This window comes from Lithobates pipiens, unplaced genomic scaffold, assembly GCF_037356315.1.
Source record: "Lithobates pipiens isolate NorthernLeopardFrog02 unplaced genomic scaffold, aLitPip1_a1.2 Scaffold_8, whole genome shotgun sequence".
NCBI classification, from domain to species: Eukaryota; Metazoa; Chordata; class Amphibia; order Anura; family Ranidae; genus Lithobates; species Lithobates pipiens.
The window spans coordinates 18,820,413-18,847,315 of record NW_027507903.1 but is presented as its reverse complement, the minus strand read 5'-3'; the positions used below and the strand labels follow the sequence as shown (position 1 = coordinate 18,847,315).

The following is a 26,903-nucleotide window of genomic DNA, read 5'->3' as shown; positions in this document are numbered from 1 at the left end:
CCTTCTTTTATGAAAGGGGTAAGGTGCAACAGTAGAGCTAGGGGGTCATCCTGGAGAGAGGATCACCACTGTGCGCACAGCCGACCTCGCGTCAAGCAGTCCCAGAGGAGAAAAACAACCAACTTTCCTTGCGTTGCCTCCTATGGCAGCTAACAAAGAACTAAGCTCTATAACTAGATGTGGGTACTTTTACACACACAGCTGTAAATGTTGTTATAAGCTCTCCCACATGATGCAATTGTTTTCATGGACAACGCAAAAAGCTGTGCAAACAGCAGAAATCAGTCCCTCTGTCTGTTTGCAAAAAGGAAAAAAAACACACACACACAAGGAGCCCCATCCTCAGCTTAATAAGGGCAAATGAGGATCACCTGTCTACCTGCATTACTTCCTCTTCTCTGCAAAAACAATATTCCCCAGAACCACCAGACAAGCTCGGGCAGGATGAAGTCATAAGCCATCCAAACACTTACATTCATCACCATGTAGTGTGTATCCTACAGACTCCTCCAGCCACGGCTGAAGATAAATAAGGGCGGAATTGCTCTCAGAACGTAGCGGAGAAATGTGATCCACCATTAACAGGAGCCGCGATGAGTGATGAATTCACTTTATCTATTCTTTAGAAGTTTCACAAACACTCGGCATTCAGCTGCCATTCACATGGGATATTTTAAGGGCAAAATCGAAATTCTTGTTGGGTGTCGTGTTCAAAGCATTCAGTGATGGAAACCGATGCTTGTAAAGTCTCATCTTCCTGGAAAAGAGTCTGCTTCGTTTTTCAGGCTAGAAACTTTTCTTTGTGACTGAATCTATTGGAAATTTCACGGCATGCAATGATTGCATCACATCAGCAAACATTACACTAGACCAGGGGTCTCCAAATCTCAAAATTTTCAAAACAAAGGGCCAGTTTACTCCCCTTCAAACTCTACAGGGACCGGACTATGGCCTATGGGAGCACACAATGCCATAGACTTGGTGGTCAGTGGGCGTAAAAAAACAGAATTGCTATCAGTGGAAAGAATAGTGCCCCATCATTGGTGTCAGTGGAAGGAATAGTGCCCCATCATTGGTGTCAGTGGAAGGAATAGTGCCCCATCATTGGGTTCAGTAGGAGAAATAGTGCCCCACCATTGGTGTCAGTAGGAGAAATAGTGCCCCACCATTGGTGTCAGTAGGAGAAATAGTGCCCCACCATTGGTGTCAGTAGGAGAAATAGTGCCCCACCATTGGTGTCAGTAGGAGAAATAGTGCTCCATCATTGGTGTCAGTGGAACTATTAGTTCTATCTCTGATATCAGTGGGAGGAATAGTGCCGTTATTGGTGTCAGTGGGAGGAATAGTGCCCCATCATTGGCGTCAGTGGGAAGAATAGTGCCCCATCATTGGCGTCAGTGGGAAGAATAGTGCCCCATCATTGGTGTCAGTGGGAAGAATAGTGCCCCATCATTGGTGTCAGTGGGAAGAATAGTGCCCCACCATTGGTGTCAGTGGGAAGAATAGTGCCCTGTTATTGATGACAGTGGGAGGAATAGTGGCCCATCATTGGTGTCAGTGGAACTATTAGTTCCCTATCTCTGATATCAGTGGGAGGAATAGTGCCCTGTTATTGGTGTCAGTGGGAGGAATAGTGCCCTGTTATTGGTGTCAGTGGGAGGAATAGTGCCCTGTTATTGGTGTCAGTGGGAGGAATAGTGCCCTGTTATTGGTGTCAATGGGAGGAATAGTGGCTGTTATTGGTGTCAATGGGAGGAATAGTGGCTGTTATTGGTGTCAATGGGAGGAATAGTGGCTGTTATTGGTGTCAGTGTGAGGAATAGTGCCCTGTTATTGGTGTCAGTGGGAGGAATAGTGCCCTGTTATTGGTGTCAATGGGAGGAATAGTGGCCGTTATTGGTGTCAGTGTGAGGAATAGTGCCCCATCAATTGGTGTCAGTGGAACTATTAGTTCCCTATCTCTGATATCAGTGGGAGGAATAGTGCCCTGTTATTGGTGTCAATGGGAGGAATAGTGGCTGTTATTGGTGTCAATGGGAGGAATAGTGGCTGTTATTGGTGTCAGTGTGAGGAATAGTGCCCCATCAATTGGTGTCAGTGGAACTATTAGTTCCCTATCTCTGATATCAGTGGGAGGAATAGTGCCCTGTTATTGGTGTCAGTGGGAGGAATAGTGCCCTGTTATTGGTGTCAGTGGGAGGAATAGTGGTCCATCACTGGTGTCAGTGGGACTATTAGTTCCCCATCTCTGATATCAGTGAGATGAATAGTACTCCACTATTGTGTCAGTAGGAGGAATAGTGCTAATGATCAGTGCCCTGCTAATCATTGTAGATGTCCCTTTTCACACTTGCCGGTTAGCACCTCTCCTCTTCTCACACAGTGACAGCATGAAAAAAGGAATGCTGATAACATCGTGATCAGCTGTAACTGGGCACAGCCAATCACATGGTAAAGGACCACTGTGATTGACACAATGAAGGACACAACGATTCACAGGAGCGTGGCGTTCTAGGAGGACGTCGGTAGACGCCCTCCCAGAACTGGACATCCACGCAGTAGCCGTCATGTGGCTATAGCACGGTCGGGCAAGTGGTTAATTACATGAACTTATATAGACTTGTCAATTTACGCAGCACTATATATTTTTCGAAAAACACAGCCTCGCCATCAAAACCGGCAAGATGTATTTTGCATTTAACCCAAGGCTATGCGTAAAAGAGATCGTTGATATGGAAAATGCGACAGGAACCAGAGGACGGCAGACAGAGCTGGACATAAATCCTAGAAATAACGGAGGCCGAGCATCTTGTGAGTATTATATATATATATATATATATAGTACATTCACATCAGTTCTTGCTTACAATTGAAGGTCCCTAACTCACATTCACACATAAACATACGAGGGCCAATTTAGAAAGAAGCCAATTCACATCCCAGCATGCCTTTGGTGTGTGGGAGGAAACCGGCGTTCACGGAGAAAACGCATGCAGGCACAGGAAGAACAAGCCAATGCCAGGCTAGTAGTGCTGTAGTTGGGATTTGAACACGACGACCCCCAGTGCTGCCAGGTGGAAGTGCCAACCACTTAGCCATTGTGCTGCCCCACTTTAGGACAGAGACTAGGGCACAATGTTCTTTCTAAGTTACACAGCTGTGTTTCTTTGCTACGACAAGACTGGACTCAACTTCCGAAGGGCACACAGTGCAGCGAAGAACTACAAAAAAAAAAAAAAGGCATTGACTGGCAGAAACTTATGCAACACAGACTGCACCCCTTTTGCCCCCGTGACCAGTCACTAAAGAAGCCAACTGCACCAACATCTCTGTAATGAAGTACTGACAGCAGTCTTTTGCGATTTCCTGCCATCTTTTCAATGGAAGGGGTTAACACAGAAAACAGCAGGTAAACATGATGTCACACAGAACACAAGAAATTAGGACTTTCCATTGTGATCCGACCACCCCCCCTTGGATAGACTTTTCCTCTCCTTGGGCTGCCTGTACTTGTCAGGTAGGATTAAAACAAAATCCTGCTTCACATTCCTCCTGCAGCTACATCTTGCTTTTTCTTTTTTTTTCTTGTCTACTTAGTCTGGCCGACCTTTACATAAATAGGCGGAGAAGCTGAATTTTTAACCATTTTTAGTATAGACGTTGGTTAAAGTTAAATGCTAACCAGATATTCAATCGCCGGCCACTTTATGGGGTCCACCTTGCTAGTATCGGGATGGACCACCAATTGTCTTCATTCTTCATGGCATAGATTCAACAGGGGGTTGGAAACATTCCTCAGAGATTTTGCTCCATAGTGACAGGATAGCATCACGCAGTTGCTGCAGATTTGTCGGCCGCACATCCATGATGCCAATCTTCTTTTCCACCACGTCCCAAAGGATCTCTATTGGATGAGATCTGGTGAGTGTGGAGACCATTGTAGTACAGTGACCTCATTGTACGGTAGTGAGATGATTGGAGGTTTGTGACATGGTGCATTTCCTGCTGGAAGGAGCTGGAATGACACTGTAGTCATAAAGGGATGGACATGGTCATCAACAATACCCAGGTTCCACCACATCCCAAATGTGCTCTATTGGATAAGATCTGGTGAGTGGGGAGACCATTGGAGTACAGTGACCTCTTTATCCAGTGTTGAGATGATTGGAGCTTTGTGACATGGTGCATTATCCTGCTGGAAGGAGCCATCAGAAGATGGGGGACACTGTAGTCATAAAGGGATGGACATGGTCAGCAACAATACCCAGGTTCCACCACATCCCAAATGTGATCTATTGGATTGAGATCTGGTGAGTGTGGAGGCCATTGGAGTACAGTGACCTCTTTGTCCAGTGGTGAGATGATTGGAGGTTTGTGACATGGTGCATTATCCTGCTGGAAGGAGCCATCAGAAGATGGGGGACACTGTAGTCATAAAGGGATGGACATGGTCAGCAACAATACCCAGGTTCCACCACATCCCAAATGTGATCTATTGGATTGAGATCTGGTGAGTGTGGAGGCCATTGGAGTACAGTGACCTCTTTGTCCAGTGGTGAGATGATTGGAGGTTTGTGACATGGTGCATTATCCTGCTGGAAGGAGCCATCAGAAGATGGGGGACACTGTAGTCATAAAGGGATGGACATGGTCATCAACAATACCCAGGTTCCACCACATCCCAAATGTGCTCTATTGGATAAGATCTGGTGAGTGTGGAGACCATAGGAGTACAGTGACCTCTTTATCCAGTGTTGAGATGATTGGAGCTTTGTGACATGGTGCATTATCCTGCTGGAAGGAGCCATCAGAAGATGGGGGACACTGTATTCATAAAGGGATGGACATGGTCAGCAACAATACCCAGGTTCCACCACATCCCAAATGTGATCTATTGGATTGAGATCTGGTGAGTGTGGAGGCCATTGGAGTACAGTGACCTCTTTGTCCAGTGGTGATGATTGGAGGTTTGTGACATGGTGCATTATCCTGCTGGAAGGAGCCATCAGAAGATGGGGACACTGTAGTCATAAAGGGATGGACATGGTCAGCAACAATACTCAGGTAGGTCGTGGGGTTTAAACAATGCTCAATTGGCACTAAGGAGCCCAAAGTGTGCCAAGAAAATATCCCCCCCCCCCCCACACCATTACACCTCCACTGAACCGGTGATACAAGGCAGGATGGATCCATGCTTTCATTTTGTTAACCCCACATTCTGACCCGACCATCTGAATGTTGCAGTTGAAATCGAGACTCATCAGACCAGGCAACGTTTTTCCAATCTTCTATCGTCTAATTTTGGTGAGCCTGTGCGAATTCTATCCTCAGTTTCCTGTTCTTAGATAACAGATGTGGCACCTGGTGTGGTCTTCTGCTGCTGTAGCCCATCTGCTTCATGGTTCGATGTGTTGTGCGTTCAGAGATGGTATTCTGCATACCTTGGATGCAACAAGTGGTTATTTCAGTTACTGTTGCCTTTCTATCACCTCCAACCAGTCTGCCCATTCTCCTCTGACATCAACTAGGAATTTTCCTCCACACAACTGCCACTCACTGGTGTTTTTCTCTTTTTCGGACCATTCTCTGTAAACCCGAGATATGGTTGTGTGTGAAAATCCCAGTAGATAAGTCATTTTTGAAATACTCAGACCAGCCCGTCTGGCACCAACAACCATGCCACGTTCAAAGTCACTTAAATCCCCTTTGTTCCCCCCCATTCTGATGCTCAGTTTGAACTTGAGCAAGTCATCTTCACAACGTCTAGATGCCTAAATACATTGCATTGCTGCCATGTGATTAGCTGATTACAATGTGTGTTGCAAAGCAATTGAACAGGTGTACCTAATAAAGTGGCTGGTGAGTGTACAGTGCCTTGAAAAAGTATTCATACCCCTTGACATTTTCCACATTTTGTCATGTTACAACCAAAAACAAATGTATTTTATTGGGATTTTATGTGATCGACCAACACAAAGTGGTACATAATTGTGAAGTGGAAGGAAAATGATAAATGGTTTTACAATTTTTTTTTACAAATAAATATGTGAAAAGTGTGGGGGGCATTTATATGGCGCCCCCCGCAGTCAATACTTTGTAGAACCGCCTTTTGCTACAACTACAGCTGGAAGTCTGTTAGGGGAAGTCTCTACCAGCTTTGTACATCTAGAGAGTGACATTTTTGCCCATTCTCCTTTGCAAAATATCTCAAGCTCTGTCAGATTGGATGGAGAGCGTCTGTGAACAGCAATTTTCAAGTCTTGCCACAGATTCTCAATTGGATTTATGTCTGGACTGTGACTGGGCCATTCTAACACATGAATATGCTTTGATCAAAACCATTCCATTGTAGCTCTGGCTGTATGTTTAGGGTCGTTGTCCTGCTGGAAGGTGAACCTCCGTCTCAGTCTCAAGTCTTTTGCAGACTAACAGGTTTTCTTCTAAGATTGCCCTGGATTTGGCTCCATCCATCTTCCCATCAACTCTGACCAGCTTCCCTGTCCCTACTGAAGAAAAGCATCCCCACCACATGATGCTGCCACCACCCTGTTTCACGGTGGGGATGGTGTGTTCAGGGTGATGTGCAGTGTTAGTTTTCCACCACACATAGTATTTTGCTTTTAGGCCAAAAAGTTACATTTTGGTCTCTTCATCCTACACAAGTTTACTGTGTCCCCCACATGGCTTCTCACAAACTGCAATCGGGACTTCTAATGGCTTTCTTCCAGCAATGTCTTTCTTCTTGCCACTCTTCCATAAAGGGCCGAATTTGTGGAGAGCACGACTAATAGTTGTCCTGTGGACAGATTCTCCCCCCTGAGCTGTGGATCTCTGCAGCTCCTCCAGAGTTCCCATGGGCCTCTTGGCTGTTTCTCTGATGAATGCTCTCCTTGCCTGGCCTGTCAGTTTAGGTGGACGGCCATGTCTTGGTAGGTTTGCAGTTGTGCCATACTCTTTCCATTTTCAGATGATGGATTGAACAGAGCTCCGTGAGATGTTCAAAGCTTGGAATATTTTTTTTATAACCTAACCCTGCTCTAAATTTCTCCACAACTTTATCCCTGACCTGTCTGGTGTGTTCCTTGGCCTTCATGATGCGGTTTGTTCATTAAGGTTCTCTAATAAACCTCTGAGGGCTTCACGGAACAGCTGTATTAATACTGAGATTAAATTACACACAGGTGGACTCTATTTACTAGGGATGCACCGAATGAGTTTTTTGGTGCCGAAAATGACAGTTTTTAAAAAATATTTTTATACAGGAGGTGGTCAGAGAGTGGCGACATGGTACAGGAGGTGGCCAGAGAGTGGCGACATGGTACAGGAGGTGGCCAGAGACTGGCGACATGGTACAGGAGGTGGCCAGAGACTGGCGACATGGTACAGGAGGTGGCCAGAGACTGGCGACATGGTACAGGAGGTGGCCAGAGACTGGCGACATGGTACAGGAGGTGGCCAGAGACTGGCGACATGGTACAGGAGGTGGCCAGAGACTGGCGACATGGTACAGGAGGTGGCCAGAGACTGGCGACATGGTACAGGAGGTGGTCAGAGACTGGCGACATGGTACAGGAGGTGGTCAGAGACTGGCGACATGGTACAGGAGGTGGTCAGAGCCATAGCAGAGGCTCGGGAAAAGGCGAGAGTGGCAGGAGGTGACAAGGGAGCTAGAGAGCAGGAGGTCTTGGGAGAACGTTTTGGTTGATATTTTGAGACTAGGTTAGTGATGTAGCTGGGATTTGTGGATGGCTTTGTAAGTTGTTGTTAGTATTAGGAATTTAACTCGTTGGGTGAGCGGGAGCCAATAGGATTGGCAGAGAGGGGTAGCAGACGCTGAGCGGTTTATAAGGTGGATGAGCCTGGCAGCATTCATAACGGACTGAAGGGGGGATAGACCATTTAAAGGTAAGCCAATGAGGAGCGAGTTGAGGCGGGAGATAACCAGGGAGTGAATTAGGAACGTTGTGGTGTCATTGGTTAAGAAGGAATGTATTTTGGAGATGTTGTAGAGGTTGAGGCGGCAAGATTTGGACAGCGATTGGATGTAGGGCCGAAAAAGAGCGTTCAAAGTCCAGGACTAGACCTAGATCCTTGGCATGCCGGGATGGGCAGATAGTTGTGCCATCCATCTTGACAGAGGGATCAGGGGGAAGGGGCACGTGGGGGAGGGAAAATGATGAGCTTGGTTTTGAATAGGTTACATAGTAGGTGAGGTCGGAAAAAGACACAAGTCCATCCTATGTGTGTGAAGGTTGAGTTTGAGGAAGTGGTGGAAGAGTCTGCTAGAGGTTGCAGAGCTTGAACAGGTAAACAGGCCATGCCTACATTCACTCTCAGCAATGAGGACAATGTCGTTCTCGCCCTGAAGGCACATGTAACATACTGTATGCTGGGCTATGCCGCGTTACCTGGGTACAAAGATGGAGTTATGTAGGAAATTCTCAAACATCTTCCTGTACTCAGCCTCATCTTTCTCTTTCTTCTTCTCCGCTTCAGTTTTGGGGCAGGCACAGCACATTCCCTTCTCGCGCCCCCCTCCAGCATCAGTCTTGGTGGGCTCCTTCTCACCCTCTGCGTCAATCGTCTCGTTGGCATATTTTCGACTAGGAACTTTATCTGCAAAAAGACACATACAATCCCGCAGATAAACACCAGAAACACTCACAACCTGGTCATACAAACTATATCCTGATACATATAATTCATACAACAAAAAGAATGAGTGAAGGGAAGGAGAAGAGTCAATGAAAAGAGAAGAGAGGAGGAGGGAGAAGGGGAAGGGAAAAGAGCGGAGAAGGGAAAAGAACGGAGAGAAAAGGAAGGTAAAGAACGGAGAGAAAAGGAAGGTAAAGAACGGAGAGAAAAGGAAGGTAAAGAACGGAGAGAAAAGGAAAAGGGAGTCGAAGAAGGGGGGAGGCGAAGAGGGGGGGGAGGCGAAGAGGGGGGGGGTGAGGCGAAGGGGGTGAGGCGAAGAGTGGGGGGAAAGCGAAGGGGGGGGGGGGGGGTGAGGCGAAGAGGGGGGGTGAGGCGAAGAGGGGGGTGAGGCGAAGGGGGGGGGGGGGTGAGGCGAAGGGGGGGGGGGTGAGGCGAAGGGGGGGGGGTGAGGCGAAGGGGGGGGGGGTGAGGCGAAGGGGGGGGGTGAGGCGAAGGGGGGGTGAGGCGAATAGAGGGGGGAGGCGAATAGAGGGGGGAGGCGAATAGAGGGGGGAGGCGAATAGAGGGGGGAGGCGAACAGAGGGGGAGAGGCGAACAGAGGGGGAGAGGCGAAAGAGAAAAGAGAAGGAGTGAGGATTAAGGCACAGGATGACAGTGAATATCAGATGCGGGGAATGTAATTGTGCTGTTAAGTGACAACTATACTTAAAATCGGGGGCCACAGGAGCACCAGGATTCACCCAATACCTCACCCAACGCTGACAAGCTGTATGCTTTTGACCCTTTAAATCAAAGCCACAGGAGTTCCTAAACCACACCCAAATGCTGGTAAACTGTAATTTTGTGAATTAGAAAAAGTACAGTATAAGGTTTGGGGTGAGTCCTGGTGCTGTGATGATTTTAATTACACATTCTATGTATACAGCTTGTGGACATGTTTTAGGCAGTGTCAGTATCATGTTGTTAAATATATTACATATATTTTTATAAAGCGCTGATACGAGTAACAAAAAAACTAAAACTAAAATAATGTGACTAATTATTTTAATGAAAAACAGCTGCAACCATTTCAAATGTGTTTTGGACCCTCATATAAAATAAAATAGCAAAAATTAATAGTGTGCTAAATTGCAATTATAAACGCTATATTAAACTTTCTCCAGTCACGTGGCCTGTGACGCAACGCGTTGGGAGGAGCTGGTGACGACACTTTGGTGGGTGTCTCGTTACCCTGGATGTGTAGTGAGGAAGAGAGCTGTCCCAATACTAAACTGATCGTTCAATGTGGTTCTATTTTTGCCTAAAATGTGAGCGTATACAATGTTATTTATTAAAAGCAAGTACTTTTTAAGCAATTGTGTTATTTGCTTTGAGAAATTGTAATATGGAAAAAGAAATGGTCTATGGAAAAGTCCTGGTATTCCTGGAGCCATTAGCTGAAAACTAGCGCACGATCGATCGGACCCGTTTGTGGCAAAAGTGCCAATAGACCCAAGGGGGTTCCCTTTAATTGGGGTGAGCAGGCATTGCACACGGAGGAGGTGGTGATTACTGGTCGGCACGTATTCTTTGTAGAGACTAACGTAGAGCCAAGGATTGAGTTTATTGACGTTACTTCAGCAATCAAGAGTTTTTTTATATTATTGTGCATGTGGACTTTTTGTATATATTTTTTTAAGATCGCGGTTTGTCACAGACACACTGGAGTTTAAAGGGAAGTTTATAATTTAAATTAAGCGCACTATTAACTTAGCGTCAGTATCATAACGACTGATTTTGGGGGCGGGGGGGGTTTACTGTTTATGGTAATTAATTGCCAAGGGGTACACAAGTGAAACAAAGGCTGCGATATAATGAGAGACTTAACGAAAAATGTCCAGGATAAAACATAATATAAATAAGATAATAGTAGATAACAACAGCCAAGTTTTGCACATACCATTGCCAATCTCTAAAAACAAATCAATACAAAAGGCTATCAACACAAGCCAATGTGACATTCTAATCCCGCGTTATCTGAACGTCAGAATGAAGTATCGGGAAGTATGCGCGGAATTCCACTATAAGGTTGTTTTTAAAGTAAAGTGGAATTTAACAACTGCAATCTCATCGCATGCGGTCTAGCACTACAGACCGAATTCTTAAAGCTTTAAACACCAGCCTAAGGCACCTCTATTATCAGCCAAGTGACTGTAATGCTCAAATTATATTGGATTCAAACTTAAAATAACTGTCATTTTTTTTTTTAAATAAGTATGTATCCTGATATGTCCGCTTTGTGAATGAAGCTCTACATGCGTACATTTTAAACTGGTCCTGCTAGATTCTCTTTAGGTTGGCCCATTTTGCAGGTTTAGCGATACAATTCCTTTAAAAAGAAGGGTCTATACCAGTGATGGCGAACCTTGGCACCCCAGATGTTTTGGAACTACATTTCCCATGATGCTCCTGCACTTTGCAGTGTAGTGGAGCATCATGGGAAATGTAGTTCCAAAACATCTGGGGTGCCAAGGTTCACCATCACTGGTCTATACTTTTAACCACTTCAATACCAGGCACTTTCCTCTCCTTCCTGCCCAGGACAGTTTTCAGCACTGTCGCACTTTGAAGGACAATTGCGCAGTCATGCAACCCTGTACTCAAGCAAAATTTTTATCATTTTCTTCCTACCAATAGAACTTTCTTTTGGTGGTATTTGATCACCTGTGCATTTTTTTATTTTTTGCTAAACAAACTTAAAAAAGACCGACATTTTTGGAAAAAAAATAAAAGTTTTTCTTTGTTTCTGTTATAAAATTTAGCTTTCTCCTTCACTGATGGGCACTGATATGAAGAATTGATGGGGCACTGGCAGGCGTTACTGATGGGACACTGGCAGGCGTTACTGATGGGACACTGACAGGCGTTACTGATGGGACACTGACAGGCGTTACTGATGGGACACTGACAGGCGTTACTGATGGGACACTGACAGGCGTTACTGATGGGACACTGACAGGCGTTACTGATGGGACACTGACAGGCGTTACTGATGGGACACTGACAGGCGTTACTGATGGGACACTGACAGGCGTTACTGATGGGACACTGACAGGCGTTACTGATGGGACACAGACAGGCGTTACTGATGGGGCACAGACAGGCGTTACTGATGGGGCACAGACAGGCGTTACTGATGGGGCACAGACAGGCGTTACTGATGGGGCACAGACAGGCGTTACTGATGGGGCACAGACAGGCGTTACTGATGGGGCACAGACAGGCGTTACTGATGGGGCACAGACAGGCGTTACTGATGGGGCACAGACAGGCGTTACTGATGGGGCACAGACAGGCGTTACTGATGGGGCACAGACAGGCGTTACTGATGGGGCACAGACAGGCGTTACTGATGGGGCACAGACAGGCGTTACTGATGGGGCACAGACAGGCGTTACTGATGGGGCACAGACAGGCGTTACTGATGGGGCACAGACAGGCGTTACTGATGGGGCACAGACAGGCGTTACTGATGGGGCACAGACAGGCGTTACTGATGGGGCACAGACAGGCGTTACTGATGGGGCACAGACAGGCGTTACTGATGGGGCACAGACAGGCGTTACTGATGGGGCACAGACAGGCGTTACTGATGGGGCACAGACAGGCGTTACTGATGGGGCACAGACAGGCGTTACTGATGGGGCACAGACAGGCGTTACTGATGGGGCACAGACTGGCAGCTCATGGGCATCTGTCAGGGGGGCTGTGCTAATAATAAATGTGCTGATTATCAGCGCAGACACCCCCTCTACCCCTTAGGTAGAGCCGCCGAAAAGTCCCATGAGGCATTGGTTCAGACACAGCAGTGGGAGCCACAGAGCGGGGCTCGGGAGCATACACACACAAGTGCTCTCAGAGCAAGTGCCTTGGAGGGACAGGGGGAGGGTTTGGGGTGGAGCCAGGAGTGCCAGAAGGGAACCTGAGAAGAGGAGGAGAAGGGCTGCTTTGTGCAAAACCATATACAGGTAGGTGAACACACATTTAAATAAAAAAATAAAAAAGAAGAGCATTTACAATCACTTTAACAGGTTAAATCAGGCGGTGAGGAGGCAATACAACACCTCCTCACTGTCTGCCAAATGCCCTCAGAAAAGTGATCCGAGTGCCCTTTAGAAGGCACCACAAGTCTGAAAGAGCCCTTAATGCCCTCCTGTAAGCTGCCTAAAGACATTGCTATCAGCACTGCAGATTTATATTGATGGATGCACGACGCATTTAGATCTACCTGGAGCTCCACTTAGCAGAAACAGATTTCCAGTCCTTGGCTCTCTGCTTCCCAACCCTTTTCTCTTTTTATTCTGTGATCACAATTTTTATCTTATTGATGTATGCCGGTTTTTAGAAATAAAAAAAACCTAACTTTTTGACCTAAACTATATGGAGGTATTTTTTTCTTTTCATAACCTTTGGACGCGAGTTCCTTTGTGGTCCAGTCTGGCCTTCCACGTTTGAATTCTAGCCCTGGTGTTTGGTACATCTGAGGTCCGGTTTGGTGGCCACCTTTATACCCCTTGGAGTCATGTCTAGTGGTCCTGGCTTCCCTGGAGTCCTGCCGACTTGCCGATCCCGGCACCCATCGCTAACATTCGAATCCACCTGTTCTGGTCAGAGTAGATATACTTCCCCTTTTCAGTTGAAGATGTACCATCTCCGATACCCTCTATGCTGGACTGCGCCAGTCTATTCCATCCCCGATTAGCCACTATTTGGTGGTGAACTCACACCCATTGGGCTTTTTTCACATTTCCATTTTGCTTGTTATTTTTTTGTATGATTGATTCACGTATCATTCATGTGCATATAGATACATATGTTTATTCTACATTATTTATCATTCACTATTTATTATCTTTGTCATATTGTGTATGTAGCAGCTTTTCACGTTTCTTCTATTTGAGTTAGCTCAGTATTATTTCCTTTACACACATCCCTAGCAGGCCTTTATGCTATGTGCAAAATGTATAAACAGTATCTGTGTATCCAACTCCCACTACCCCCCCCCCCCCCCCCCGCCATAGTAATAGGAACGGCACCTTTGGAGCAGTAGTTGTGCTGGTAAAGATAACTGTCCTGAGGCTGTTGCTGCCAGCGCACAATGTAATAGGAGAGATTGCCATTTGGCAGAGACGGAGGCTTCCACTTCACAATCAGCTGAGACGAGGAGTTGGAGGCCGAGATGACGTCCAGGGGGATGGAGGGAACTAAAAAACAAAATAAGATGTTTGCAGACAATTCAATTACATGTGCACGGACCCAACACTACATACATGTACACATACACTACTCCAAGGACTAATAAATGGGTACTATTAAAAGGGGTGTGTGTGTATGTATATTTTTGTTTATGTTTATATATTTATTTTTATTTTAGTGTGTGCGCATGTATGTGTGTATATGTATATATATATATATATATAATGTGTGTGTATGTGTGTATATATATATATGTATATATATATATATATATATATATATATATATATGTGTGTGTGTGTGTGTGTGTGTATGTGTGTATATATATATATATATATATATATATATATATATATATATATATATATATATATATATATATATATATATATATATATATATATATATAGATAGATAGATAGATCTATATATCTATAGATAGATAATTATCTATCTATCTATCTATATATATTTAATTTTTAAAAAATATATATATATATAAAAAATATATATATATATATTTTTCCTAGGTACGGTGAAGGAAAATATTCCTTTTACTCCTTCTGAGGAATTCGGTGTAGCTTTTCTCTTTCTCTACAACATGCCTGGAAGTGAAAAACACACCCCTGCGTATTAGCAGGCCATGAAATGCGATGAAGAAATGTAAATACCTGCAGGCTCGGTGCGGATGTAGACAATCTTGCTCTTTGCTCCATGGATGTGATGATTCTCGGCCATGGTCAGTGTGAGAGCTTTCACAAAGATTGCATAGGAAGTCCAGGGCTTCAGGCCCTGCAGGAGGACCCCGGGGTTCTTCTCCTTGCTCTGCGGCAGGTCTACATCCAGCATGTTCCAGCTGTTTGACCCACATGCGTCCTGACCATCGTATTCGGTCACATCAGGAACGGGACTAAACAGGACAAAGAAAACAGAAAACATGTAATATGAAATTTTTTTCTAACAGGTTAGGCGAGCTGGCATTATTTATTAGCGATATTTATTTAGTGCAGACAATTCACGCAGCATGGTTGACCTGTGCTTTTATCGCCTCCTCATACCACTACTACCCTTTAGCTGCAGAAGCAGCGGCCAGTGGTACACACATGCCGCGGCGGCCATACTTTGCAGCAAGAATACTACTCTCTGTCGCTATATGCAACTGAATGAGGCCACTCTGCAACCGTGCGCAATCCATACAGCTGCAGGGCGGAAGAGTGAAAATCAAGGGGTTAAAACAGGTAGGGAGGTGGCGAAACACCTCCCCCCGCCTGTCAAATGTGCTCCAAAAAGCGACCTGAGCGCAGATCGATCTTCAGAGAGCGCCTCTAGTGTGAACAAGCTTTTACTAATGTGGAACAAGCATGAGGTCAATAAAGTCCAACCTGCACACTCACTCTGGGTTACATACCACACACAGTGCCTTGGTCAATCAGTGCCCAGGGTGAAGATGGGAAAGTGCAGCCCTCATCCGCCTATTGGACACCCGTCCGTTGGGCACAGAGCTAATAGTGGCGAGCACCAAGATGAAATGCATGAAATGGTTCCAGTGAAAAGCCTAAAATCGATGGACTCAGGGACAAAGGAAAAAATGTCCCTAGGTTGGTGGTGTCACAAGTGAAAAAAAAAATGTCCCTGGGCTGGTGATGTAATTGGAATGAAAAAATGTCCCTGGAATAAATAAAAAATATATTCCTGGGCTGGTGGTGTCACAGGAATGAAAAAATGTCACTGGGCTAGTGGGGGTCACGGGAATGAAAAAAAGGTCTCTGGGTTGGTGGTGCCACAGGAATGAAAAAAAATGTCCCTGGGCTGGTGGTGTCACAGGAATGAAAAAATGCCCCTGGGCTGGTGGTGTCACAGGAATGAAAAAATGCCCCTGGGCTGGTGGTGTCACAGGAATGAAAAAATGTCCCTGGGCTGGTGGTGTCACAGGAATGAAAAAATGCCCCTGGGCTGGTGGTGTCACAGGAATGAAAAAATGCCCCTGGGCTGGTGGTGTCACAGGAATGAAAAAATGCCCCTGGGCTGGTGGTGCCACAGGAATGAAAAAATGTCCCTGGGCTGGTGGTGCCACAGGAATGAAAAAATGTCCCTGGGCTGGTGGTGTCACAGGAACGAAAAAATGCCCCTGGGCTGGTGGTGTCACAGGAACGAAAAAATGTCCCTGGGCTGGTGGTGTCACAGGAATGAAAAAAATGCACCTGGGCTGGTGGTGTCACAGGAATGAAAAAAATGCACCTGGGCTGGTGGTGTCACAGGAATGAAAAAATTCCCCTGGGCTGGTGGTGTCACAGGAATGAAAAAATTCCCCTGGGCTGGTGGTGTCACAGGAATGAACAAAATGTCCCTGGGCTGGTGGTGTTACTAAAATGACAAAATGTCCCTGGAATGAAAAAAAAAATGTCCCTGGACTGGTGGTGTCACAAGAATGAAAAAATGTCCCTGGGCTGGTGGTGTCACAGGAATGAACAAAATGTCCCTGGGCTGGTGGTGTTACTAAAATGACAAAATGTCCCTGGAATGAAAAAAAAAATGTCCCTGGACTGGTGGTGTCACAAGAATGAAAAAATGTCCCTGAGCTGGTGGTGTCCCTGGAATTAAAAACACTTCCCTTAGCTGGTGTCCCAGCAATAAAAAAAATGTCCCTAGGCTGGTGGTGTCCCCGGAATGAAAAAAAATGTCAATGGGCTGGTGGTGTCACTGAAATTAAAAAAATGTCCCCGGGCTGATGGTGTCCCTAGAATGAAAAATATCCCTGGGCTGGTGGTGTCACAAGAATGACAAAACCTTCCTGGACTGGTGGTGTCACTGAAATGAAAAAATGTCCCTAGGCTGGTGGTGTCCCCGGAATGAAAAAAAATGTCAATGGGCTGGTGGTGTCACTGAAATTAAAAAAATGTCCCCGGGCTGATGGTGTCCCTAGAATGAAAAATATCCCTGGGCTGGTGGTGTCACAAGAATGACAAAACCTTCCTGGACTGGTGGTGTCACTGAAATGAAAAAATGTCCCTAGGCTGGTGGTGTCCCCGGAATGAAAAAAAATGTCAATGGGCTGGTGGTGTCACTGAAATTAAAAAAATGTCCCCGGGCTGATGGTGTCCCTAGAATGAAAAATATCCCTGGGCTGGTGGTGTCACAAGAATGACAAAACCTTCCTGGACTGGTGGTGTCACTGAAATTAAAAAATGTCCCTGGGCTGGTGGTGTCCCTGGAATTAAAAACATTTCCCTAGGCTGGTGGTGTCCTAGGAATAAAAAAATGTCCCTGAGCTGGTGTTGTCACAGGAATGAAAAAATGTCCCTGAGCTGGTGTTGTCGCAGGAATAAAAAAATGTCCCTGGGCTGGTGGTGTCCCTGGAATGAAATGAAAAAATGTCCCTTAGCTGGTGGTGTCACTGAAATGAAAAAAAATGTCCCTGGGCTGGTGGTGCCGCTGGAAGGAAAAAATGTCCCTGGGCTGGTGGTGATCCTGGAATGAAAAAATGTCCCTGGGCTGGTGGTGCCACTGGAAGGAAAAAATGTCCCTGGGCTGGTGGTGTCACTGAAATGAAAAAATGTCCCTGGGCTGGTGGTGTCACTGAAATGAAAAAATGTCCCTGGGCTGGTGATGCCGCTGGAAGGAAAAAAGGTCAGTGTTGGTGAGCTCATTGAAAAACAAAACAAAAAAAAATGCCCCCGTCAGTGGTGTCACAGTAAGCCGGCTTCTGTGTTTACAAGGGACAGCAGGAAGCACAGGGCTAGTGCCGGAGGTGGCATGACCATTACCATCGCACTCCGGATGAAAAAATGCCCCGCTGACACGAGTGAAGCTGAAGTCACTCCTGTCAGTGAGGCAGGCAGAAGGGAGCAGCGGGAACTCCCAGAGCATCCCTTCCTCTACATACAGCCAACTGCGCCCCGGGGGCGCATGTACCTTCGCTCCCACATTGTCCTGTCATAGCATACCAAGTAGGGAAGCCATTGGAAAAGCATGCCTGCCAGGTAACTAGTAAAAAGAAGTCCGTTTGAATTTGGAGGTTCACTTCCGCTTTGTCCGTCAGCCACCATGTTAGCAACCTTAGCAAGAGTACAATGATCTGACCTGTAAGTGTGTGCAGCCTTAAAAAACTCCTACAAGCTGGCTGATCAGTAACTATTTTCCATGTAGGACCCATTAGGCATATATATCGCTCATCATCAACATTTTATATATAAGAATGTAGAAGAAAAACAAAAAAATAAAAAAACAAAAAAATTAACTAGAACGTACGCCTCCTTATAGTAGACAGTGAAGCTGATGAGGTCTCTGTAATCAGGCGGTCGGTATCGCTCCCAGGTCAACATGATCCGGTTTTTCTGTGTGCTGTTGAATATGAAGTTCAGTGTGTGACTTTCACCTGAGAGGAAAATAAGAGTTGAATCATGAATGAAAAGTATAAAATGATTTTGATTACAAAATAGGAAATGGATATTTTTTTTAATGACTAATCTCCCGCTAAAGTTTAGCCACTTGCTGTCCGGGGGGCAATTTTTTATTTTTTGAACACGTTAAAATCCATATTTATTTAGCTAGGAAAAAAAATATTATAATAATTTTCTGAAAGCAGAGGTCCCGGAGAATAAAATAGTGGCTGTAGCAATTTTTTTTTTTTTTTTACATTACGTGATATTTGTGCAGCCATTTATGGAATGCAAATTAAAAAAAAAAAAAAAAATACACTAAAATGAATTTTAGCGCACGCAAGCAATATACAATCTTTGATAAAATATAAAAGAGGATGTTTCGTCGAGTAATTTGATACCAAACATGTCAAGACTCAAAATTCTGCACATCAAATGGCATCCAAACTAGAATACTGTTAAGGAAATTGTCAATTCTGTATATAATTGTATTCTATTTTGTATGCTTTACCTATTTTATTGCACAAGGCAATAATAATATTTTCATTAAGTTTGCATTTTTCAAGCCCCGATTAGAAATTAGCCTGCCTATGTTACGCCCCTTGTTACTATAAAATTACAATTGTAATATTAATGTGATAGATGCATAAACAGGTCTATAAAAAAACATCAATTGCTTTAAATAAACAGAACAGTTATGTGGAAAGATGCCGAGTGCTGTGTCTGTTCCCTACTGCAGTAGTTATTAATTGGAACCACTAATCAATATGAGGATAGGAGTTGCCCATCTATAACATTTCCAGAACACTACCTAAAAATTTTCATTAGGTGACACTTTAAATGTCTCAGGTTATAAGTGTAGAGGTAATTGTGAATGTCGGCATATTGCTTTCACTCTGATGTTCATGGCGATACCTCACATGAGTGGTGCAATCTCTAGGAGTACTAATGCATGCAGGACCTACGTGTGCGTTTGTATGTATGTGTAGGGGGAGGATATGGGGGTGGTTTTATTTTTTATTATTTGTATATTATTAAGTTATATTTCTTATGTGTTTTTTCATTTAAAGTGATATTAAAGGATTAAAGGCTTTAAGTTTTTCTTTAAAATAACAAGCGTAATACTTACTTGCCCTGTGTAGTTTTGCACACAGCAGCCCCCAACCTCCTCTTCTCGGGTCCCCCAGCTGGCAATCTTGGCCCCTCCCTTCTGCCGAGTGCCCCCCAAAGCAAGCAGCTTGCAATAGGGGCACCAAAGCAGGCTCAGCCCTGCCTCTCTATCTCCTCGTTGGCTCACTGGCTGGGACAATGGCTCCCGCTGCTGCATCAGCCAATGAGGAGTATGAGTCCCCAGAGAGCCGAGGCTCTCATGCACATTGTTGGAGGAAAATTGGTCTCAGGTATTAGGAGGGGTTGCTGCACAGAGGTTTTTTTGCCTTCATGTGTAGAATGCATAAAGGTAAAAAAAACGTTCGCATTTACAAACACTTTAACTTCATTACTACTACAAGGGGTTAACAAGCCCGCTATGTCATAGCTTACAGATCTTCTGTATAGACACCTCAGGGGTCTATTGTACCCCCAATGTCTCCCCTGCCCTCTACTGCAGCTAATCAGGCACAGATGGTGCTTGCCCTTCAGTAAAAGTGATCAGGTGGCTGTACTGCCACCCAGATTACTTTTATTGAGCAGCCAATTGCCAACTGTGAAAAAATAACACCAAGCTCATGGCAGCAGCTGCAGCCAAGAACTTATTCGAACCTCTTGCAGGCAGGCAGGTAACTATCATTTTCAGATGGAGGCAAAGAAATCACAGCATCTATGTTCTTCTGAGTACACATTTCTTAGTGGTTAGCACTCCTGCCTTGCAGCACTAGGGACCTCGGTTCGAATCCCAACCAGGACACTACCTGCATGGACTTTGCATGTTTTCCCTGTGCTTGCGTAGGTTCTAAAATTGGCCCCAAGTATGTTTATGTATGCATGCAAGATAGGGATCTTAGATTGCAAGCTCCCTGAGAGTAGGGACTGATGTAAATGTGCAGCATTATGTAAACAGTCAATACTAAGTAAATATCTGTAATAATAAAAAAAAACCTGACTGAAATTATATTATATAAATATAATCTATATCTATCCTTTTACTCACAAGATGCTCGGTCTCCATTATTTCTAGGATTTATGTCCAGCTCTGTCTGCCGTCCTCTGGTTCCTGTCGCATTTTCCATATCAACGATCTCTTTTACGCATAGCCTTGGGTTAAATGCAAAATACATCTTGCCGGTTTTGATGGTGAGGCTGTGTTTCGAGAAATCCCACAGTTGCTGTAGATTGTTGTTGTCCAGAACATAAAAGGCATAATTCCTGCACAAAATTAATGTAAAGATACTTTCAATCAACAAAGATGGTGGCACCACTACAATTTTGGTTCACACAAGGTAGTATGGTGAATATACAGCTTTTGCCACAAAATTTTACCAACTGCATATGGACGGTTGACATGGCTTGTATAGTTTTCACTTCTTTATGCCCATGGGGAATCTCTAAATGACCAAAGTGATTTATGAAGGTAGAGTTGGCCAGAAGCTAGCCACTGTGCTCTTCTCTATCCAGGCAGGTCTTCTGACCACAGTGAAGACACATGGCTACACAACAAGACTGATTATCCAAACAGCTCTTGACCACAGTGAAAGACCATGGCTACACAACAAACCAATTCTCTAACCAGGTCTTCTAACCAAATTGAAGGCACATGACTACATAATAAGACTGATAGTCCAACCAGGTCTTCCGAACACAGTGAAGGCGTATGGCTACACAATAAGACTGATTGTCCAAGTCTTCCCACCACAGTGAAGGAGCATGGCTACACAACAAGACCAATTCTCCAACCAAATCTTCTGACCATAGTGAAGGAGCATGGCTACACAACAAGACCAATTCTCCAACCAAATCTTCTGACCATAGTGAAGGAGCATGGCTACACAAGACCATTTCTCCAACCAAGTCTTATGACCACAGTGAAAGACTATGGTTACACAACAAACCAATTGTACAACCAGGTCTTCTGACTATAGTAAAGGAACATGGCTACTCAACAAGAACAATTCTCCACCAGGTCTTCTGACCACAGCGAAAAAAACATGGCTAAACAACAGGACCGATTCTCCAACCAAGTCTTCTGACCACGGTGAAGGAACATGGCTACACAAGACTAATTCCCCAACCAGGTTTTCTAGCCACAGTGAAGGAGCATGGCTATAAAAACTAGACCTCTTCTTCTTAAAAGGTGTCAGATTCTTAGGCCTCATTCACACCTGGGCGTTTTGTAGCTTGAAGCCTGAAGCTACAAAACGTTGGAGGTGAATAAAATCAATGATTCCCATTGGAGATGGTTCACATCTCCACTCCAAAACACTTGAGGCGCAAACAAGTTCTGGAACTTTTTTTTTTTTGACAGATTTGAGCGTTTTTCTGCTTTTTATATTGGTGACCTTTTGACCTTCCCCATATCGCCACAAAAAACACCACAAAAATTGAGCTAAAATTGCATGATTTTCTGCCTGAATACGCTACACTCAGGTGTGAATGGGGTCTTAATTAGCCATTGTACTTTGGCTACAGTGGTCAAAGAGCTGGGAAGCAGAGTTTTCTTTGGTATGTGAGAGCCCTTGTACACACGGTCAGAGATTCCGACGGAATGTGTCCTATCGCACCCATCGACTGTGTGTGGTCTCCATCGGACTGTTTCCGTCGGAGTATCCGACGGACCAAGTTTTCCAACTTGTCCGTAAAATTTTACGACAAAATGCTCCGATCGGACATACTTACGATCATGTGTAGCCTACACCGACGGACAAAGTGCCACGCATGCTCAGATCAAATTCCTAGACCAAAGCTATTGGCTACTAGCCTAAACGTAGTCCCGTCGTAACGAAATAACGTCATCACGTTATGTATAATCGGATTTTCCGGCAACTTTGTCCGACCGTGTGTATGCAACAGTTTCGGACAAAATCCAACGGATTTGGTTGTCAGAATGTCCGACCGTGTGTACAAGGGCTGAGAAAACGTTCATAAATGCTTCAAGTTTTGATTAACTAGACGTTTAACCTGTGACAGCATACACTACAACCTTTCAAAATAAGGATGGCCAAAAGGAAACATCTGAAAAACAATCCGAGGACGTGAACTGAGGAGACATTCAACAACTGCGATGAACTCTGTCTCACCTGTCTCCATCCTACCCCTCCGTATGAGGTATACATATAACAAATAAGGCTGGGAAATCTATCCATTAACAGAACGTAAAATGCTCACATGGGTTACCTTTGAGAAAGCAAGCTTTTTTCTTTTTTTTTTAGCCAAGGGAACGTGACTTGGAGGAAAAAAAAATTATTGTAAAAGGCAGAATTCTTTTTTTTTTTCCAATGGGGCGTGTTCCTAATTTCAAGTCTGAATGGAAGAGGGGAGGTCATGTGAAAGATTGGATTATATTGGCAGCAATAGTTAAAAGGAAAATTCCACATTTTGCAAAGGGGTAAATACGAGTGTAACATGAATCATGTTGAGGAAAATGGACTTCACTTTGAAGCTTTTGACTGCAGCGCACAGAATACAGTCACAAGGAGGCTTCTCTTTGCGCTTTCAGTGCAAACTTTGGTGGAGATGTAGCTTAAGGTGATACTAAAGGCAAGCATATATTTCACAGAGTGGCCCCCTTACCTCCTCTTCTGAAGTCCCCCACTGGTGCTGTCCGCTCCTCCTCTCCTGCATGTGCACACATAGCAAGTCATGTGCTATAGGTGGGGGGACATGTGCAAGTGCTCGCCAGAGCCGAGCTGTGTTGTGCATCCATAGACACACAGCATGGCTTGTGTGGGGGGGACATGTGCAAGCACTCTCCAGAGCCGAGCTGTGTTGTGCATCCATAGACACACAGCATGGCTTGTGTGGGGGGGGACATGTGCAAGCACTCTCCAGAGCCGAGCTGTGTTGTGCATCCATAGACACACAGCATGGCTTGTGTGGGAGGGGGGACATGTGCAAGCACTCTCCAGAGCCGAGCTGTGTTGTGCATCCATAGACACACAGCATGGCTTGTGTGGGGGGGGACATGTGCAAGCACTCTCCAGAGCCGAGCTGTGTTGTGCATCCATAGACACACAGCATGGCTTGTGTGGGGGGGACATGTGCAAGCGCTCTCCAGAGCCGAGCTGTGTTGTGCATCCATAGACACACAGCATGGCTTGTGTGGGGGGGGACATGTGCAAGCACTCTCCAGAGCCGAGCTGTGTTGTGCATCCATAGACACACAGCATGGCTTGTGTGGGAGGGGGGACATGTGCAAGCACTCTCCAGAGCCGAGCTGTGTTGTGCATCCATAGACACACAGCATGGCTTGGGGCTCAGCCACAGGCTGGGGGTGGAGTGGAGACCTATAAGTGTTATTACAGGCACCCTGCACTACCAGACAGTGCTGCACTGTGTTTATGTTTCTACAACATGATTGGAGTGCTGCTGTGGTAAATTCAGTTGGTTGAACATGATTTGGAAAGGCACACACCTGTCTATATAAGCTCCCACAGTTAACAGTGCATGTCAGAGCACAAACCAAGCCATAAAGTCCAAGGAATTGTCTGTAGACCTCCAAGACAGGATTGTATGGAGGCACAGATCTGGGAAAGGGTACAGAAACATTTCTGCAGCATTGAAGGTCCCAATGAGCCCAGTACCCTCCATTATCCGTAAATGGAAGAAGATTGGAACCACCAGGACTCTTCCTAGAGTGGGCTGCCCTGGAGCAATCCAGGGAGAAGGGCCTTAGTCAGGGAGGTGACAAAGAACCCGATGGTCATTCTGACAGAGCTCCAGGGTTTTCTCTGCGGGAAGAGGAGAACCTTGCAGCTTGCAGAAGAACAACCATCTCTGCAGTACTCCAGCAATCAGGCCTGTATGGTAGAGTGGCCAGACGGAAGCCACTTCTCAGTAAAAGGCACATGATGGGCTGCCTGAAGTTTGCCAAGACACCTTAACCACTTAAGGACCACCTCACGCCGATGTACGTCGGCAGAATGGCACAGCTGGGCACAAGCACGTACCTGTACGTTGCTCTTCAAGTGCCCAGCCGTGGGTTGGGAGCGGTCCTAAGCTCTGTGACTGTGGCCGTGGGACCAGCGGACCCGATTGCTGCTGGTGTCCCACGATCAGGTCACAGAGCCGAAGAACGAGGGTAGGTCTGTGTAAACAAACCTCTCCCCGTGCTTCCTACTGTGTCTGTCACCAATCGTCTGTTCCCTGATATAGGGAAAGACGAACAGTGACGTCACATGCCAGGCCACGCCCCCCTACAATAAAAGAAAAAACCAACACATAACGTCATATATAACCCCTACACTGCCCCTAGTGGTTAACTCCTTCACTGCCAGTGTCATTTACACAGGAATCAGTGCATTTAAAGTGGTAGTAAACTCCCCTATCATTTTCAGCCAAGGAAGCTGCCATATTTGCCTCTGTTTAATCTTCAACTGCTATGGTGCTGCACATGTGATTCGTTATGACACCAGCCATTGGATGGTTTGATAGTTTGGCTGAGAGCACAGCCAATGTACAGTTAGAATTCGCGGCATGCCATTTTTTTTAACTGTTTAAATCCATGGGTTTACTTCCACTTTAAATAGCACTGATTGCTGTATAAATGACAATGGTCCCAAAAATGTGTCAAAAATGTCCGATGTGTCCGCCATAATATCGCAGTCACAATAAAAATCGCTGATCGCCGCTATTAAACAAAAATATGAAAAAATATGCTATAAAACTATCCCCTATTTTGTAAACGTCATAACTTTTGCACAAACCAATCAATAATGCTAATTGCGATTTTTTTTACCAAAAATATGTAGAAGAATTGGCCTAAACCGAGGAAAAAAAACATTTTTATAGATTTTTTTTGGGGGATATTTATTATAGCAAAAAGTTTTTGTTTATAGCGCAAAAAAGAAAAACCACAGAGGTGATCAAATACCACCAAAAGAAAGCTCTATTTGTGGGAAAAAAAGGATGCCAATTTTGTTTGGGAGCCACGTCGCACAACCGCGCAATTGTCAGTTAAAGCGATGCAGTGCCGAATCGCAAAAAGGGGCTTGGTCCTTTGGCTGCAAATTGGTCCGGGGCTTAAGTGGTTAAGGACTCTCAGACCATGAGACACAAATTCTCTGGTCTGATGAAACAAAGATTGAACTCTTTGGCCTGAATGGCAAGCATCATGTCTGGAGGAAACCAGGCACCACTCATCACCTGGCCAATACCATCCCCACAGTGAAGCATGGTGGTGGCAGCATCATGCTGTGGGGATGTTTTTCAGTGGCAGGAACTGGGAGACTAGTCCCAGTTCCTGCCACTGAAAGATGAAATATGAAGGAAAGATGGATGTACAGCGAAATCCTTGATGAAAACCTGCTCCAGAACGCTTGGGACCTCAGACTGGGGCGAAGGTTCATCTTCCAACAGGACAACAAAACTAAGAACACAGCCAAGATAGCAAAGGAGTGGCTACAGGACAACTCTGTGAATGTCCTTGAGTCCAGAGCCCAGACTTGAACCCGATTGAACATCTCTGGAGAGATCTGAAAATGGCTGTGCACCAACGCTCCCCATCCAACCTGATGGAGCTTGAGAGGTCCTATAAAGAAGAATGGGAGAAACTGCCCAAAAATAGGTGTGCCGAGCTTGTAGAATCATACACAAATAGACTTGAGGCTGTAATTTGTGCCAAAGGTACTTCCACAAAGTACTGAGCAAAGGCTGTGAATACTTATGTACATGGGATTTTGTTTTCTTTTCTATTTCTAATACATTTGCAAAGATTTTTTAAAAAAAAACGTCTTTCATGTTGTCATTATGGGGTATTGGCTGTAGAATTTTGAAGAAAATAATGAATTTAATCTAATTTGGAATTAGGCTGCAACATAGCAAAATGTGGAAAAAGTGAAGCACTGTGAATACTTTCCAGATGCACTGTAGGGGACCCCAGAAGTGTGGCGGATCAGCTGATGAAGGATGTCGAATTTCAAGAATTTCTGACACACTACTAGGAGCAACCTGAGATGAAAAGTAAAAAAGAGTAGACGCTGCCAGGAATTCATCCTGCTGGAAATTTTAGAAGGGCAGGTCAGATAAACTAACAGAGGCAAAGCTTTTCCCAGGACCTCCAAAAAAAAAGGCTGTGCTGCTTCCCTTTGCAGCACAGGAGCCCCTATTTCCAAGACCCGGCTATCCAGGGGAGAGAACAGGTTTCTCCTCTGTTTTGGAGTGAAACGATAAACCAGGATACTAGTGGAATGTGTCCAAACATTGGCATTCCAAGCCTCACAAAATTAAGCAGAGGTTTACCCTTTCTGTGCCTGGGACAAATAATACAGTATATTGAGAGGTGCAGACATCACATCCAACACCAGAAAAATTACAATAAAAATATCATTTTACACATTACAAAAAAAGGTTTAGATGTGCACTTTCTGGGTAATCTTATAATATGGAAATTATATGCAACGCTTCCTCTATAGCAAGAGTCTCCAAACTTTTCAAACAGGGGGACAGTTTACTGTCCCTAATGCCGCGTACACACAATCAGAT

General features: G+C 45.0%; 1 protein-coding gene across 1 annotated transcript in view; it reads right to left on the bottom strand.

Annotated features, from left to right (window-relative positions):
- Positions 1 to 26,903, bottom strand: part of LOC143961085 (insulin-like growth factor 1 receptor) — a 294,645-nt gene that overhangs the window by 75,840 nt on the left and 191,902 nt on the right. The window contains exons 6-10 of the mRNA XM_077470236.1: positions 20,419 to 20,633; positions 18,139 to 18,265; positions 14,562 to 14,800; positions 13,731 to 13,898; positions 8,409 to 8,616 (exon numbers count right to left, since the gene is read on the bottom strand). Of these exons, the coding sequence (XP_077326362.1) occupies positions 8,409 to 8,616; positions 13,731 to 13,898; positions 14,562 to 14,800; positions 18,139 to 18,265; positions 20,419 to 20,633 (957 nt within the window). The remainder of the gene's footprint in view (positions 1 to 8,408; positions 8,617 to 13,730; positions 13,899 to 14,561; positions 14,801 to 18,138; positions 18,266 to 20,418; positions 20,634 to 26,903) is intronic.